At 38.1% G+C, this 20119-nt stretch overlaps 1 protein-coding gene across 2 annotated transcripts in view; it reads left to right on the top strand.

Moving 5' to 3' along the window:
• LOC149803084 (uncharacterized) overlaps nucleotides 1–9243 on the top strand; it is a 44734-nt gene extending 35491 nt beyond the window's left edge. Inside the window, exon 2 of one of the 2 annotated variants that reach the window (XM_089952669.1) lies at nucleotides 668–9243. In XM_089952669.1, coding sequence (XP_089808795.1) covers nucleotides 670–9039 — 8370 coding nt within the window. In that variant the 5' untranslated portion in view covers nucleotides 668–669 and the 3' untranslated portion in view covers nucleotides 9040–9243. Of the gene's footprint in view, nucleotides 1–641 lie in introns of both variants that reach the window. The other variant, XM_089952670.1, reaches the window with a different exon arrangement.
• Nucleotides 9244–20119: the final 10876 nt, after the last annotated feature.

Below are 20119 nucleotides of genomic sequence, written 5' to 3'. Positions count from 1 at the left end.
TCCTTCATTTCCCTTTTCCTATTTTGCTAAAACTTGTTTTAAAAATTATCCTTAACTAATTGTTCTGCCACATATAATAGACTTTCAGTCTTCCACAGTAAGGCTAAATAAACAATTTTTAATATGTTGATAACTGATATTCCTTTCTCTATTTAGTTTAGTGATTTTGTAGAATTGCAAATATAGAATTTATCATCTCCACTTGTTTTAGTAGTATGTTTTAAACAGCACGATGTTACTGTTCCAACACTGTCATTACTTACATACATAGATGTTTTAAAATAATTAATTTTGTCAACAAATCATGTATAGATTCGGAAAAATATATGCCATTAACGTGAAGTAAAAATGAAAACATTATAAATTTCAGTAATGATACAGGGCACTAAAGAGTGACAAATGTTTGTTTAGTTGAAGAGTAGCTTGAGAAAGCTAAAATATTAAGTAACAAATATAAAATTTAGACAAACTATTTTCAAGCAGTCTTCTGAATAATTGCTATTATTATAATGATAAAAAATCAATTAGAAAAATGTTATTAATAATGATTACTCGTACGAATCAGTGGCCAGACTGTTTAATATACTGCCCTTGACAATGTGATTCCAATCTGTAAATGACTGTTTTGTGTATTACTTAAGATCACATGTTGAAATCTGTCTTACAGAGATGTCGTCAAAGAGGAACAAACGATTGGTCGTTGTTTGGTGCTGTCTCCTCCTACTACAGGAATTCAACGTAGTTCTTCTCCTCAACATAGACGAAATGAAAGCATCATCTACAAGGATCCCTGACGCTACAGAATGGAGCAGTGGAAAAGGCACGTCGACTGGAAGTATATCTCGGCAGCTGAGGAAGGTTCTGGGTGCATTACGGTCACTTGGCAACCGTGTTAAAGAGAGAAATGCATCAATTGTTGAAAATGTAAACGCTTGGCTTATGGATTGTGAATCAAATGACGAAAAGGCAGCGTACCATTTTTGGAGAGACAATCCTACTTTTAGCTTTGTCTACATTTTAATATCCTCTGTCCTATTTTACATCGCTGAATGCGATGCTCAGATGGAGAAGAGAGCTAAAGAACTTGTCGATCATTTAGGTTTTAAGACGACGATCCATCTTCTCAAGGTTTTGGCTGAATTCGATGATGCAATACGTTTATTAAATGATGCTGAACATGATATGGAGAAAAGTTCCACCCGAGAGCAGGAATCTGGTCCTGTTGAAAAGTATGATCGTGACGTTTTATCAAACCTAACAAGTAGTGTCCTGGACCTTTTGACACTAAATTTGTTTAATACAGGAGAGATTAATGGTATCTTCAATGCTTTCGCTAGTAACTACATGATCGGAAATGAGACTGAACTGGAAGATATGTTGCAATACGCATATGAATCAGCAGTGGAAGAAATTAAACTTTTTGATTCAGGAACGGAGGATCCACCAGAGACTGAAAATCGTGGACTGACCGCAAACATTGACGCTTTGCAAACACCACTACAATATGATCAAAAGAAATTAAAATCTCAGAAGAGTCTACAAACAAAGAATACAATTACGAGTGCTCTCAACATTTTAAAATCTCAGTTGAGCCCAGAAAATAGCACAATGGTGAAACGTAATCACACAACAGAAGTTTCTATCAAATCACTCAGGTCAGAGACTCTAAACGCTTATCAAGACCTGTTTGAAAAAGACTATTCGACAGAATCTACTGGCATGCCGATGCGTACGAAACGCGCTGCAGGCACTGTAGAACATTACATTATGTACCTGAGTTCAAATCCTTGCTTCGTAATGACAAGTTCTAAAGACAGTAACTTCTCGATTTTCAAAAGGTTTTTAAATCAACAGGAGCAGGAATGGAAATATGAATTAAAACACTTAATAAATTCAGAGACTAGTCGTGCTGTGTCTGTAGATACATTTTCTGGATATTTTCAGAACGTTATGATGCTCGAGGAACCCATCTGGGATGCAGAGTCACAAAGTTGGGAGATCAGCAATAAAAATAGATTAGTACATATCGGAAAAACCAATTGCAAACTGGATATTCACAATGGATATGTATCCGTGTACTGCAGTGATTCGCACCCCTTGGTTGAAATTTTGGTTGTACCCAAAGAGGAATATCAAAGAATACATTGGCAGGCTGAATGCGACAGCATTGATTCACACAAGTTTTTTTTCCTCAAATCGAACAGTAGTGCACATGCATGCAAAGTACTTACATTAACCGATCAGAAGGAGCATCTGACTTACCAGGAGGTGTATGACAGGGATATTTCGTGGCAACTTTGGAGGATATCGAATGACCACCTCATCAACAAGGGATCCGGCCTGGCTCTACATTTAACGAAAAGCGGATTAGAATTATTTGACTTGAACCGAACTACGGTGCTTGAAAAGTCTACGAAAAGCCGTGTATGGCACGATTCTTTGCACATTACATTATTACAAAAGGAAGTATGTAAACCAATGAACACAAGTCAGGAGTACAGCTATGCTATGGAATATAAAGATAACGATGTTGACTTTGAATACTATTTGTATTCAATGGATGATATAAAAAATGCAGATCAAAACATGTGCCAGGATGAACACGAGATGAATATGACTTGGACTTACGTTGCTTTGGAAAGCGCACGAAATGATCTTGAACGCATTTCCTGCTTTTACATCTTATCCAATGCCAATTCTCCTTGTGAACTTTTGATAGTGGATGAAGCAAACAATAATACTCTCATCCTGACAACACCAGAAATGGAACAGATGGATCAAGGGGCAGGATTGTGGTATTACAGCGAAAATTATTTAATACACGCCAGTACAGGACTGGCCCTAACTTCAGAAATTGAAATTATATTTTCTGCTATTGGACTGACACATGGTTTAGTCCAACGCCGCGTGGATATGGACGAGAATCAACTATGGCTTCTGATTGGTCACGAAATATTGACATTTGACTCAAAGCTGCTTTTAACAATGCAGTCCCAAGCAACTGATGTGCATACGAGTGAGTGGTTGGTCTCAGAGCGCCGAGCTGTCATTGATAATGATATCAGGAAAAGTTGTGATGACTACAGACCCTTTCAAGATCTCTTTGAAGATAATGAATTTTTTGATTATGGTGGATATGATGATGAAACAACTAAGCGCTATTTTATTAGAAATAAAGCTACTACTTGTAAATTTCTCACGGTATCGCAGACATATTTTCCAGACTTCGAGTACTTCGCTACTCAGAAGGTTGAAAAATTTATATGGACGATAACGAAGAATGTTATAATGCACGAAAACTCTCAATTAGTCCTTTCTTTTATAAATTCGGGAAGTCCTCGTCTAGAACTTATTGCCACAGATCAATTCAATGCATCTGAGTCGTTCCATGAGTGGGTTGTAAATGAAAATCGAATAATATCCAAACAATATGAAAGTTGTGAGATTGGACTGTACGAACCAAACTTTGATTTAATTGGATTATTCTGCGATAAGGGCGATGATGCTTACAAGGAATGGGACATTATACCTGTCTCAGAGCACACTGAAATAAAAGATTTATTTTGTCCTTTTTTTCTTCGAAATGATGACAAAAATTGTTTCTTTTTGACACACTTAGATCGGTCAGACCGTGTCATTGCTATGCCGATGTACCCTAAAGTTATGAATTCACAACTTTGGTATTGGGATGGCAGTCAGATTAAGGGGCTTATAAGCGGCAAGTACCTCTCTGTTTCAAATAGTGATGATGTAACCCTTGTAAGTGACGGCGAGGGAAATAACTTCGTGAAGGACTGGGTATTCAACCAAAAGCGACTATCCCCTTTTAACAATTTAAGCATGCATGTTGAGAAGCAACCCGACGGAACAGTCAGCCTTCGTGACAGGAATAACGAGGACACTCAAGTTTGGTCCATGCTGTTCCAAAAGGACCTCGAACTCAATTCATCAATTCTGCATTGTGACAATCCTGATGATGAAGAAGTGTTCTTGATAACAAACGATAAGTTTCCTTGCGTTGTACTAACAAGTGTAAGGGCTAATGAACCGCCAATTTTCATTCCTTTTGCTGACAGTATCATGGCCGATCAATTATGGTGGTGGAAAGAAGGGACACTTGTGAATGTAGGTACTCGAATGTACCTCATCCATCACAGTAGTGATCATAATTCGGAGATCTTAATGATGCAGAAAGATTCTTTGATTCAGGAAATTTCCCATATAGAGTTTCGCTCAAATACTTTCTTTGTACAGACTGGAGTGGACACATTAAGACTCAAAGCCATTTTAAACATAGACGATACCATTTCCCTAGCAACAGACGACACAACAAACACATTGACGGAGGACAAATTCGAACTTTTAAAACTGAACAATCTCGAAGAGAACATGGATCGGTTGGTGTGTACCTATTTCATACGCAGTAACCTTTTCCCATGTCAGTATTTGACTGGAAAAGGGAATCTTAGGCGAGTTATGGTAGAGCCTTTGTCAGACGAAAGGATAGAAGATCAGATCTGGTTTTGGGAAGAGAGTAATTTGATTCACGCCAGAACAGGTTTAATGCTCTCAGTCTCTGAATCAGACCGTTACCTTGTTCTCCGTTCTGAAGCTAACGCAACCTGGGTGAAGTCAAAATATAATATGGTACAAGGAAGACGTCTTATCAGTAGACATACGTGGGAGGTTGACCCTATAAGTGAGGGAGCTATCAAATTAGAAAACCCATCTTACTTACCCAATCAACAATGGACATTTATACGGACAGGGGAGTCATTACAAAACCCGGAGATGCTTGAGTGTCCAGATAAAAGTTCTGAAAAACAAGAGTTCTTTTTCTTGAAAAACATGCAATATCCATGTGTCCTGTTGACTGCTACAGACGAAAGCGAATATCCGAAATTTCAGCATTTAGACAGTGGATCAGTTGAAAAGCAGCTTTGGTATCAAGATAATAATAACATTATAAATGTAGGAAGTGGTCTTGCTCTTAAAGCATTGCCAAATAGAAAAGTTGATCTTTGGCACAGAAATGCTTTTAAGATGGATCAGAAGTGGTTTACAAGAGAAAATCGAATCTTATCTGAGCATAACAGAGATATCTGCCTTGGATTTGCCCAAAGCATCGTGCCCTTACAGCTGTCCAATTGCGACGCCGGAATATTATCACAACAGTGGGAATGGATTCCAATGGAAAACTTTGAAAATGTGACATGTTTTTACTTTATCAGGAACGAACTTCAACCTTGCGAGTTCCTAACAGGTTCTATTGAGAATACAGCGGTGTCAGTAAAACCACTTGTCCATGACCTGATGGAAAACCAGATATGGTATTGGAATGCAACGAGACTAGTTCATCATAAAACAGGACTTTACTTATCGATTGAAAATGGCATAATCGTGATTCAGTCGTCGCGAAGTGCATTGAATGGGCAGTTCTGGGAATATCATCACTACCAAAATTTTATCCATGCACTAAATGACAGTTTAAATGCAGTAACAATGAACCCAGAGGAAAATGGATTGCTGTATATCACAACATATCATCAAAGTAGAGCTCAAAAGTGGAAGTTTTACGAGGTTGTCTCTTCTTTGGAAGATATAGATCATTTGTTCTGTCCAATGGATGAGTCAGCTCCAACTGAGCTGTTTTTCATTCTAAACGATGACGTACCATGTCATATTTTGACGGCTCGCCAAAAAGGGCAGCCCCCCGAATTCATACACTTCAGTGAGGAAAATATCAGTCACCAACTGTGGTACATGCATGGTGAGTCAATTGTCAATTCTGCAACCTCTCTAGCACTGGATATTGATTATGCCATGCGATCGCAAGTGATTCTAAATGATCATTTTGCGTTTGTGAAATCTCAAAAATGGGTGAAAGACGGTTACTTTATAGTGTCCAAAGTTGATGCAAATTGTGTCCTTGATGCAATACGGGCGACGCCGCGCATACCAATCTCATATTGTTCGAAACATGGAGGCCCAAACCAAAGGTGGTCATTTGTGCTTTTCGACGATTCATTTTCTAATTTTGAAAAAGTAGTTTGTTTGACATTTATCCAAAATAGGAGAGCTCCATGCGAACTGCTTACTGGATTTGGAAAAAATGAGGAAGTTCGAACACGCCCAGTATCTCAAGATCTGATATCCAGTCAGGTATGGTTTTGGAGCGGAGATAAGCTGATCAGTGCAAATACTGGTTTGGCACTGGACATGGAAAACGTCAATTCAGGAGCGAAGATTATACTGAGAGACAAAGGCAATTTTATCACACAAAATTGGGTGCGAGAAATGAATTTTATAAGGTCAAAGGCTAATAACTATGTTGCTGATTTAGCAGTTTCACACGGAAATGTAATTATTTATGCCCATTCACATGGTGGGCCGAGCCAACAATGGTATTTTGTGAGCAAGGATGACGGCTTAAAAAACTTAGACCTCCTTCATTGTGCAACAATGGACAATCCCGATCTCTTTTTTGTAAAAAGTGAAGAAGATCCTTGTCCGTTGTTGACGCATGAAGGATATGATCAAATTGGAAGGAGAACAGTTGACACAAATGCACCTTCCAAACAGTTATGGTTTTGGATTGAGAACCACATTGTAAACGTGGAGACAGGAAAGGCATTGAGTTTAAGAAATAGTTGGTATAACGGAGCCCCTGTTGTCTTAGAAACACGATATGCATTTGAACGTTACCAACAATGGACAAGGTCTAGCGGTCGAATCCAGTCCCTGTTCAAGGATCAGTCAAAGGTTTTGGATTTCTATTCCAATGCTTTGAGGATATATTATACAGATGACACCAGTACTCAAATGTGGACTTGGCTAACAACAGAAGACGTGAACAACGACAGAAACCTCCTAAGATGTGCTCATTGTTATGATAGATCTGAAGAAAAGGCAGCCGAAATTATTAGTTATATACCGATATTTTCAAGTATTTATAATACAATTCGAGCTAGTGTTTATGCAGGAAAAGGCTGTGACGAAGTCGCATTGGAAGCATTGCAGTCCGCTTTACTAGATATAGCAATCGACGTTGTGGTCGTTTTGACAGCTGGCACGGCTGCTGCTGCTGCGTACGGAATGAAGACAGGAATCAAACTTGGCGTAAAAGCTGGAATAAAAGCAGTGGCAAATGCTATAAAAACATCGATACAAGTTAATGTTAACGCCATCAAAGTTGGTGTGAAAACAGTACTTAAAAATGGTCTTGCTTGGACAATAAAACAACAGGTAAAAAAGTCCATCTTATCGTGGAAAAATATTTTAAAGTCCTCCGTCAGGGCCATAAAAAATATACCATTCGCGTCTAGGATTGTACTAACTCGATCATGGAAAAAACTTCACTTCGCTTTACGATCAGGAAAGTTCATATCGTTGTCCTTGAATACTAATCTGAAGAGGTTGAATATGTTAAGAAAATCTTCAGGATATAAGGCATCAGTATCACACTTAGTAATGTCAGCAAGTAAGGCCAGCCAATCGCTCTTACATAGTATATCCAAAAAACTGGTGGACATTGGCAAAGCAGTAAAATCGAAATTAAAACAAATAGTCGTCAGCTTAGCAGTAAAAGCACAGAAAAATATTAAATTGGCAAAAAGTAACGACAAAGATAACACGCGAATTACTAGATGCAAGCGCATGATCGGTGTACGTGACCTGAAGAAAAGTTGTAGTGATATCAGAGAAAAAACTATCTCCATAGCCAATGATGACGTAAAATACTTACATTCTGTTAGTGACACTAGAATTATTAGAGCCAATGACGTTATTAAAGGTGATGTGAAAAAAATGTTGTCATCCGTGGGCATTTCAGAAAATCGTGAGCTTGGGGGACAATATGCTATTGTTGGCCTGAAGAATGGAGACACAATAAATACAAATGAAGTATCGCTTATGTCTGTGAGTGATATCAGGAAGACGGACCCTCGTCCTCCCCCACTGGGTGCAGACATGAAGCCCTTGGAACTTAAAGATGCTGACGTTGAAGCAAGTTTTAACGTTCAACATGCGGAACAGTTTTTGCTTGAAAAACGTTTAAATATTCAATATCTTGAGGAATGTAGCAGACGTAACAGCCCATGTGAAATCGTTCTCTATACGAAGTATAGTCCATGTACTAGCCATGCGAGATCAGACGCTTTGTCTTGTATGGACTATCTGTCTAAAAAGTGTACTGAACTCTTCGAAAAATACCACATTAAATGTAATGTCGTCTTCAAAGAATGGTGGGGTGACAATCCTCAATGGCTAAATGATGTGGATGTTAAAAAGGCATTAGGTGATGATGCCAAGGCCCTTGAAAATCTAACGAAAGCTGGATTATCGAGTGCTGCTTTCGACACCATCACTGCATTTCTCTCGAAAGATATTAACCAAGAAAAGGTCGTCAAAACTTTTAAAACCCTAATAGTGGACACCGGAGAAGGCCGATTCAAAAACGAATATAGAGAATATATAAATAAGAAGAAAAATTGGTATTGTGCTTTCTCAAAGGAGGAGGAGAAGGAGCTTACAAAGCAGTGGGAGTATTTTCATTCTTCCTTGAGAAATGATGGTACTAGGGATGTAAAAGTGCTTATAAAAAGCATTGAGGACTCTTTCAAGAACACATTTGAAGCAGCCTTGAAAGAATCAGGAAGTAAATTAGAGGAAGATTACGTGCAGAAGTTTGGGCAATATTTTAAAGAAAATCGGCCATTTGAAAAAATTGAATTTCGCACATTCTTGCTTTCGACAGAGGACCGATCTCTGCAACTTTCTTTACTTAACTGGTTCAGGACACATGAAGAATTATCTGATATCGAAGCATTAGTTACCCAAAAAGTCAAGGGTGTTTTTCACGAGAGATACAAATTGAAAGCTGAACATTCGTTTAGCGTATTTTCTGCATTTTTGAAAGATATACATGGTGATGCAGCCATAAGTGTCATTCGAGAAGAACTTGCAATAAGGAAAACCATGGATACTCTGAGGAAGACCGACATGGATAATAAAATTATTGAATTTTTTCATCTGAGCTAAAGAAGCCTTTCATGACTTGACCAGTAGTTGCTCGTGGATCAGATTCTGATGCAGATATTTAGGGCATAGGTCATAAACATAGAAAGTAGAGGGTTGCGTACGTTGGGGATCACGCACCAGGAGAGAGAGAGAGAGAGAGAGAGAATGGGCAACCATGTAGGATAGAGAAACTATACGTAATAAATTGCATAACTTCAGCAAGAATATATTGTTTTTGTTCAGTTCTCTCCACATTCAAAATTATATTTGTGGATAACACAGGATATAATAATCCCTAGGTTGGATATTGAATTAACGGGGTGGGGTGGGCAAAACAACTTCGTTTACCTATGACGATTCTGTGGTGATCTTATTCAGTGATTTTTTTATTATCCTTTTCTCAAAATACACGTTTTCTTTGTTTAAGTTTGATGCTTGACATGATTGGGTCGACTTGGTATGCATAACAACTAATGAAAAGTAAGATCTGTTGTGCTTACCATTTTCGCTAGCCAAGGTTCCGATATGTTAACCCTATCTACACTGTGGACAATGGAACAGATACTTTAGTACTTTGTTCTAGGAACATCAATTGGATATCGTGAGTTGCCTCCCGTAGTATGTAATGCCAACTAACCAATAGCATTTAAAAGCGATGCATTGTACATCGGAGGAAATGGTGGAGGTAATTAACTTTAAAAGGATAAATTGTAAGTCGCTGCATCCAATGAAATTCACAGACCCGAGGCACAGAAATATCTCCTCGATACGCCAAGGTGCAGATAGGTTATGATATATATATATATATATATATATATATATATATTTATATATATATGAGAAAGAGATCTTAAGATCTTTAAATAACCCAGTTTTATGGAAAATAAATTCAGTAAGTCAGGTTGACTTACGCAAGTAAAATTTGCTAAATGATTATTTTGCAATATAGATTACAACCTTCCATATCATTACAGTACAAATCGTGAAATATATTTATTTTACAATAATTTTAACACTCTACGTAAATACACAAATTTGCGTGAATATAGAATATATAAAAGCAGCACTTACATATTTTAACTATATTTCTGAATCACGGTGTACTTCAGTCTTTATAACGGATACTCAACTGCTAACAGTAGTAGATGAAATTGGGGTTTCTGGCTCACTTTCATCACTGCGTCATAAAAGAGTGAGATATCCCCCATGGTTTATTTACTTCTGGGTTATGAGGGTTCTGGCTCACTTTGTGATCGAGATTGTCTCCTTCTACTCGGGTTTCGGTTTCACTCACCTTTTTATGTCTGTCGTCCATGTGCGAGTGTGTGTATACCATCGGTGGAGTAACGTTTATCTTCGAAGGAGCATAGTCCTTTTTTGTTGATGAGCATAGTAACGAGATGATGCCGTTTTGAATGGTTCATCGTTCGAAAGTGCTGAATCGTCGTCGTTGTTGCTTAGTCCGGCAGTCACCCCATACGCGTCGTGAATTTTGAGAAGTGGTTCCAGAGGTCGGTGAGGACATCACCAGATCGCTTGCGACCTGAGTAGCTACGGAAACCGTTCCAGCCACGTGCACATTTCCACCGCTAGATCCACCCGTTTTATCGTATTTTCCAGCCAGCGACACCTCGAGATCGGAAGCTGTCACGGGTTGAGATGATCTGTCGGTGGAAGTCCGTACAAACTCAGTCCACCCATGTTGATATTTCCCCTCATGGTTCCACCGGTTCAACATTAGGTAGTCTGCGCGAGTGTGCTCACGTGATGCCATAGTGCATCATTAGCATCTGGTGGTAGATAACTCAAGTCGTCGAGATTGGTGTGGCTGTGACCGATGATGTTGAGGTTTTCCTGCATGAAATTCTCAGCGCAGGTGACTTTTTTGCCTAGGTTATCCTAACTTGTCTATGAACTGCCTCCAGAGCCGATTAGGGTTCAAAAGGACGTGTAGGACCTGATTATATCTAAATGAACGTCATTAACTTCGACACAAAGGAGAAAACAAAAGAGCATCCGCACCATATGTTTGATGCCGGATTGCTATTACATGGGCCCCACCGGCCGTGGAAAACAAATCTCTTCATGAGCATACTCCTGAATAACATTCTGAAGTATGATCTCGTGATGATTTATAAGCTCAGTTCTCACCAGGACAAGTACAACACACTGCATGAGTTTGGAGATTGGTTTTCCGATGTTTTCACAATAGCAGATCCAGAAGAGATCCAAATTCATGGATTCGGATACACATACAATCATCGTGTTGGACGACATTAAGATCGACCGAGAGAACATGAATAAGTATTTTTCGTTGTCGAGAAACAAGCACAGAAATAGTCTCTACCTCACTCAGTCTTACTATTGCGTGTCTAAATACATCCAAGGGAACACGGAATGCTTTGACTTGACGTCGACGTGATCGAGAGAGATCATTGCAGTGATATCACCGCCAAAGAATTCAAAGACTGATTTTCCGCAGCAACGTCGAGTTCAAAGCTGCCACCATGCCGTTCGAAAAAGTCTGCACCCATTGTCACCGCGAAAACGTTCTCAAAAAGTTTATCGATCAGCGGGAGTCTTTACGTCAGCGCATCCTCGAGGATAAGATAGGCCATCAATCCTTTCAGCGCGATGTGGATGGAGTACTGTTTAAGCCCATCCTGACGAAATTCGACGAAGCCAAAACGACGCACGATGTCAAGCAAGATCTGATGATGAACACGCTCTAAACCAGCAAAGACTGCTGGAGACCCTAGAGCTACCTCGGGAAGAACCGATTTTTGAGGACTTCGACTTCGCCTCGGAGACCACGGATGAACTAAAACAATATGAAGCAAAAGAAAAAAGAGGAATCTGAAGAAATTCTTGAAGATGAAACAAGAAGATCCGGACGGAAAACGAAGTTTAATGGAGATGACAAGATAATTAGGATCGGAAGTAGATAAGAAACTAGAGAAAGTGGTTGTGAAAACAACTATCCATTCCTAATTTCGAGGTGCAAAAGAAACAAGAAGCTCAAGAAACCCTAGTAAACATGAAGGGGGAGAACGACCTGTTAAGTCATATATCGCATGACTCGAAAAATTGTCAGGGAAGAGATTCCCTTGGTACAGGAGTTTATCAAGCCCACCACGTCCTGAACCAACGATTACTTTACCTCAAAGTTAGCCCAGTAAATCCTGACCATCGTCAGTAAAAGGTTTGAGACCTCCGCTAGGATGAAAACAGACGAAGTTGAGAAGGAACACATGATGAATTTTGTTATGGCGGTCACAGACCTTGCTGCACAAATCTGGGAGAGGGAAAACTCAGAAAAAAGGACTACCGTCTCGAAAGCAGACCTCCCATCTTTTACACGCCAGGCATCACAGTCCATCCGAGATCGTCTTGCGGCTCAAGTTGCTGATCGTTTCTAAACAAGCGGGAAATGTCGGCGTGGACGTCGATAACGAGATGGTGGAGATCCTCAATCATCTTCTTGATAACAAGCTGGTGACATCGGATTTGAATCATATTTTGCACGAGGACTTGATATAGACAGAGCTCTCGACGACACTACGTTGCTATTCAATTTGCTCTCGGTCACCTCCACGGTGCAATAGTATACTCCTCTGAGATTAGAACAGCAGTCGTCGTACGAGATGGCACTGATCTCCGCTGAAATCTGGAACAGTTTCTTAAATGTCACCACGAAAAACGATCAGTTTTCGTACGTGACCTCGTCGCCTTATATTCAGCAAAAAACGATCGCCGTATCGTCACAGAAATTTCCAGGCTGTTCACCGCTAATGGAGACACTCCGTGAACTTTATAATCGAACCCAGTTATTCCATGCTGGGTGCCAGAATCATCCTCTCGGGAAATTAACCTCATGCAATTCGACATCGCCAACTCGATCAGATCTATTCTCGGTTTTAATGCGGGTACATCTCTATCACAAAATGAAGTGTACGATGGAGATCTTTCCGTCAACATCACCGACTTAAACAGCACTCTCATCAACTGTTCAATCGCTCAGGGATCATTATCGTCGGTCGGATCGGATTCCAACGAGATTTATTCGACATCGATTAACGTTGCCCCCGTTATCACTCATGCAACAGCTTTTCCAGGCATTCCAGCCAAAGCCACCAAAGCCGCTCCGATTGCCCTCAAAGCAGCTGGAAGCGGGATCTACCGGATTAGTTTCATCCGCTTAAACGGCCGTGGGACAAAAAATAGCCAGCAAGATCATGCCACAGTCATTCCCAGCAATATGGTTGGTAGCAGCAAAGTTGCCATCGCAGCTGCCAGATCTCTTTAGATAGACTACCTTTGTCTGAACGACGACTCCACCATCGAGTAAGAGTACTTCCAGTATCAAGACAAGAACATCTCCAATCTCATCGCGAGCAACCATCGAAAAATAGAAACGCATGACGAAGATGTGTACCTGCTTCCCCATAAGACCTTTCTGGAAAGCCGCGTAAAATACAGACTAACGCAAACCCGCCAGTTGACTATGAAGCCAATGCACAGATCACGCTGAAAATAACGGATGGTCGTTATTAAAGTCTGCGCAATAGAAGCTGAAGAATCAGACTGGAGGAAATCAATGGCTGCTTACCCCAAACCAGCACGATCCTGAATCCGATTATGGTCAGCACTGATTGCATGCGTCCGTGCGCTACCAACATGTGTTGGTTCAGGGATACCAACATGAAAGAGACAGTCAGTTCCGAGTTCTAAACCGCTGAAGACATGGTTCCTGTGGCTGTTGCTGGTAATGCAGATGTAGGAAACGGAGCTTATTTCGGGACTAATGTTAAAATTGTACTTCAAGCTATAAGTTTAGCAGTTAGATAAGCGTTATCATGGAAATTACGTACTGTCATCAATGTTACAAATATTTTTAATCCAGATCATTCGAAAGTAGAAACGATTAGTTATATTTCATTTAGATCAATCAATACAATTCTGCAAATTAGAAATCCCTTATCATTACCGCTTCAATATTCGGATGGAAATTATGCAATTCAGTTGTTTTTTCCGCGGATGCATACACATACTCTCAGTGTCTCTTTGTTTATATCAAATAAAGTACAAAATCCGATGCGCCGAAATCGAATTCATCACCTTTACATTACTCTGAATTTAATTACTTTGGTGTCATTATTATGATATCGCAATCTTGCTCAACTAGCAAATAATATACACATTTCTAAAGTGTAAGTAAAATATAATGGCGACAGTAATCAATTTGCTATAGACTATTCGTCAGAAGACTCTAAGTGAACGTAGATTTATAGAATCTATGTTGTTATTTTCACTGGAAACAACGGTTGCATTGTTTGTTACCCAGCGAGCCTCTGCTGAATGGAGAGACAGATTAGGCAACCCAGCGACTGTGATTTTCTTGCTTAGGGGCAAAACGCAACGTAAATTATTTTTCTCATCCATTTTGTTCCCATTGAAAGTAAACTGAAGTCTAAAGCCACACGTAGGCATCATATGAGAGCAACGTTGTTGAACGTGTTGGGGTTTACCGAATATGAAACAATATAATCAAAGACACGATTTGTTTCCTATAATTAAAGACATGATGGGTTCACCAGAATCAAAGATATGATTGGTTTCAAAGAACTGAATGATTTATGGGAATATAACATACAAAACTATTTCAGATATTAAAACAACCATCGCGGTTTGGACATATGAAGATGTTGTTGTGTCGACATTATCGCTTTTATGAAATACTCTAGTTCATGTATCTAGAAGTACAGCTGTGTTCATGCCGGTGTCCCTGAGATCAGATCTGATATTTATAATCGTCTTGTTATTACCACGTATACGGAAGTTCAAGTAAAAAAATAACTATGATTTAAACTATCGATCCAGATGTTGATTAATAAGGAATCGATAGTAGTGGGAGGTATAGTAGAATGTCATCTTTGATGCAAAAGTATATATATATATATATATATATATATATATATATATATATATATATTTCGAGAACAGTAGTGAACGGGACTGATGTTAATGAATAGAACTACTTTCATTTTAAACTGCATTTTCTCCAACAGGTACTAAAATATTTGAGGGTTGGACTGATGTTCTGAAATTAGGTGTTCTTTTCAAAATGAAAATTTTACTATTATTTAATCTTTATTTATCCAGGGTATATTTTAGCAGCTTGGGAGGCGAACAGACCTTTTGCTGAAACGTCATTTATAAAAAATAAACCTTCCTACGTAAAGGAAATAAAATAAAGTCAATAACGTCAAAATCAAAACCTCTATCCAACCGAGAGTTTTTCTCCAAGAATCTCTCTCCAAGAGTGTCTCTCTGGGTTTAGTTTTTTTTGTTACTTTATATTTTGTTGTTCGTGTTTATAAAAAGTATATATGTTGTCGTTTACCCACCGAACGTCTCACTGAGGTCGTACCTCCCATGCGGCTATAATTAGATGAACCAAATATTTTATCAAGATCTACGCGATATTGTGATTGGGTGTCATGTAATTTTATTGTTATAAATTCACGCCCGGGTTGACTGTGCCCCTGAAAAGAAGTTTCTAAATTTATTTATATCCTTATCTCCTGAACACTAAGTCTAATGAATATTTCTAGGTGTATGTGTATCAACTCCATTAAACACAACTAAAATATTACAGGTGTCTCTGGTCAATTGAGGAATTTGTGTACATCGCTGAGTAACATAAATTATATCATTATTTTCATGTCTGCCTCGGGAAAATATTCTAGCTGGATTTGATTGCATATCCATCATCACATAATCATATACAATTAAATAGTTAATAAATACATCAAGTTCATCAACACTCGGCGCTTCATCAATATCGGTTATAAAATTAATAATATCATCACCTTCATTTAATAATTTTGCGTTCTCATTTAAATCTTTAAGAACATCGTAGCATCTTTGATCATCTACAGATGGTGCAACTAAATATAATTTATCCAACTTGAGCCATCTCATTATTAAACTGAGTAATAATTGTTTCTTTCCACTTCCAGACGGACCGATTATAATTATTCTGATAGAATTCAGTAATGCTGGATGTTGTTTTACTGCCTCTTGTTTTTCATGTCTCTGAGAAATCAATTACATCCATATTATAAATATACATGAATCTATATTGCTTACGTTGTAGTGTTAAAAAACTCCAACCACTGATTTAGCAACGGTTACGACAAACAATGGAAAAATAGCATATGGTGGAAAATGTACATAATGTAACAGATTTTTTTCTCGTTTTTACCTAAAATTCAACATAAAGATGTTGGTGATATTGCTACATTAATGTCAAAATTGTTTGGAACACCATGGGCTAAATACCCAGGAGAAAAATATCTTCCTGGATATAGTTATTGTGGACATAGAACCCGACTTGATATCCGACTAGATACACAAGATCAACCAAGACCTGGAGAGTATCCTATAAATGATATTGTTCGAGCATATCACGCCCATGATTCAGCTTATAAAAGTAAAAACCTACAAGATAGACATATTGAAGACGTAAAAGTAATTCATGCCTTAAATTCCATAAAAAATAAATCTTACAGAAAATCATTAGCTAATTGGTTAGTAAGACCCGCGATGAAAGGTAAGCTAGTATTAGAAGCTGGTAATTAATCAACTAATTATTAAAATAATGGAATCAATTTTTTTATAGCGCAAGAGGATATTGGAAAGGCAGATCAGCATTTAGTAAACTCGCTGATGCAGCAAATGCTACAAGTTCTGCTGCTGAAAAATGGTTAGCACGACAGGCAGTATGGAAAATTTAGCTACCACCACCTAAAACCATTCAGCAGGCACATTTTGATGTCAGCGTGCCAAATGAACTTCATCAAGCAGATATTTTATTTTTACCACATGATACTATCAAAATAGGTAGACGCCAATTAACATACAAGTACTCGTTAATTGTCGTTGATGTTGCAAGTAGGTATAAAGAAGCGTTACCATTATCAACTGAAACAGCAACTGAAGTCGTATCTGCTTTTGAACTAATTTGTCAACGAGGACCCTTACGATGGCCATAACTATTACAGGTTGATCCTTCCAAGGAATTTATTGGTGCAGTATCATCTCTGATGAAAAACTTAACGTCAAAAATAGACAAGGACATACTGCAATACATCGTTATGAAGCAATTGTTGAACGATTTAATCGACCACTTACTGAGAGATTGTTTGGATATCAATACGTAAAGGAAATAATTCAAGATACGAGATCTCGCGAATGGGTTGCAAGATTACCAAGTGTGGTAAATGCGTTAAAAAATGAAATTACTCGAACAACTTCTATGAAACCCATTATTGCAATGACAAAAATATATACCAATACAACGACATGACTTTTTAAAACAACCAGTATTAGGTAATGTGACTGTAAGATATTTACTTGAACCCGTCGAACTTAAAGACGGTAAAAAAGAGCGACTGATCCTATTTGAAGTATTACGACACATAAAAGTTCTAGCGTGGTAAGATCTACAAGTAGACTTGCAATCTACAGATTAGATTCAACTGCTGCACAACGTGGATTCGTACGCGAGCAATCACAAGTAATTTTCGCGTGTATAACCAAGACTGCTATTCTGTCTACGGTAAATTGTCTTTACTATTACTCGAGTATCGCCATAACATTACTTTATTACAGCTCGAACAATGATTATTTTGCTGTTGTTTCAGCATCATGATATTTTCAACATTAAGATCAAAGTCGCGTTTATTTTTTGTCGCACTGTTAATAAACAACTGATTTTTTTCTTAGTATATCATTGTTAATAACATCGCTATTACCAGTAGTTTCTGTAAGGTCTATGATAACCCTCCGCAGCTGAGGTATTTTTCTGACTCGAGACACTTCGAGATAAACTAAATTTGACCATTCGATACGATCGTCGACGATCCAAACTCGCGTGTCAGAAATAGTTAATCAAAGAGATGAATGAATTGTGATTACGTAGTTTTGTTAATAGATAACGCGACATCAACAACATTTAAAAGAACCAAAACAACATTATTTAATACAAGATTTTGTCTTTCTGATGATCCTGGTATATAAACTTTAATATTCTGCTGTCGCGTATCTGCTATTCGATAACACAACGGTACGGGTAGATTTGAAAACTTTTCTTTATGTAACATAAATAATTGTTGTTGAAGTGTATCACGAGCTATCTTTCTACTCTTGCAACTATCAAACCGTTTGGTCTTAATAAATTCCAAAAGTTATTAATAGGAGTTTCTGAAATTATTTCACGCATTATTTCACACTGAATTTTATTCTGTCGGAGTCTAATTCATTTCTTAAGCTGTCTTAATTCTGGTTCAAGTGCTCTATGATCATCAATTATTTCTTCATAATGATCTACAAAATTCCTCAGCCGTTCATGTGGAGACAATCCAACAAAAGGTGGCGGTTGACCATGATCGCCGCAAATTATTACAGAATAATTGTTTGTCAACAACCAACCAAGAAATGTTCTTTTTTTAATGTTTCTAACGACACTGTACATATTTTATCCCAAACGATAATCTTTGGAAAGTAATTTTCTTCCATTCGATCAGGAGTCCATTTATCTCCTTTCCATCGAAAAAAATTATGATAAGTGGGTGATTTAATATTTCTTTCTCTCTTGCCGGTCTGTGTGTAGGGTTAAAACGACCATAAGAAAATTCCTAAATAGTTCAATCACACAAGTTGTTTTACCAGAACAACCTGGTCCATTTAGATAAGCTGTTTTATGTCTAGCTACTGGATCATACACTGACGGTACAGATAACAATTTTGATATTTGACTATGTTGATAACAAATATTATTGATTTCAACTTCGACTAATTCAGAATAATCGAATATATTTTCTTGTTTGATTATCCATTCGCCCCATGATGCATAATTGCCGATATTTAATTTTTCCAACAGTCCTGAATATTTTTTATTGATATAAAACGAATCTGCGGCGACTCTGACAGCAAACTTAGAAACTCATCGATAATACATTTATCGAAACGAAAGCGAGGTTTGAAGATCTTAAATGAGTGCATATGATGACTCGCTATCCATGTAACTCACACTTGTACCTAATTTAGTTACATTTGGCAAGAAAGCTATTTCTCGACTAATATTTGTATTTTTCTTCGTTGTATCAGCAATTAAAAAATCTATTTCAGCATCATCTATAATCAATCTTGTGCAATGTCGTTATAATCACATGATCCTCCTTGGGTAAATTTTTCTGCGGATATCTTTTGCGACTTTATTTTCGTAATCAGGTATATCAGGATTTTCATCATCGGAATATTTCTTTTGTTGTGGTATTCAAGCTTCTTTCTGCGGACGATACGATATAATTGCTTCACTTACTGTCAGAAAGATCGGTATTTTTCCATCAAGCATATACCGTAATAATATTGCTGGTACCCACATTTTTTCTGAAAAATGTATGCCAAACCAGACATAACAAATGAAGATTTTCGGCAAACTTAAATAACTCGATACAAGCGAATCCAGTCGAGTCAAAATCTGGCAATGGTCCATTTATAGGTACTCTGGTCATTTCGTATGTGGGATGACCAAATCTTTTTTAAATATATCAATAAAACTGCACAATAGGTTTGGAGACTTTGAGGATATGGATGCAGAAGAATCTGCTCCATGTCCTCAAGGTGGCTCCAGACCTAACAACAAAAAATTCACCCCCGTACTTCCTCCAGATAAATAACCAAAGACATTGCCTCCGCGAAAGGTCTAACCTAGCTCCGGAATCTTCAATATAAACTTGTAATGAAGAACACCATCATACAATGGAACTGTAGAGGACTTAAAGCCAACTACAATGATATTCTTTTGCTCTTAAACGAACGTGATCCTGCAGTACTATGTCTTCAGGAAACATTTTTGAAAGATACAGATAACATCACACTTAAAAACTACTCCCTGTTTAACAACTACTCTCATAATGTTGACAGAGCCTCAGGAGGAGTCTCTGTTATTGTGAACAACAGAGCCCCTCATAGCGTCATCCCTCTAAACACAAATTTACAAGCCACTGCTGTGAGCGTCACTCTGCATCGGGTG

The sequence above is a fragment of the Sinohyriopsis cumingii genome, chromosome 3 (genome assembly GCF_028554795.1).
Source record: "Sinohyriopsis cumingii isolate HCF-2022 chromosome 3, ASM2855479v2, whole genome shotgun sequence".
Lineage (NCBI taxonomy): Eukaryota > Metazoa > Mollusca > Bivalvia > Unionida > Unionidae > Sinohyriopsis > Sinohyriopsis cumingii.
This window is presented reverse-complemented; position numbering and strand designations above follow the sequence as displayed.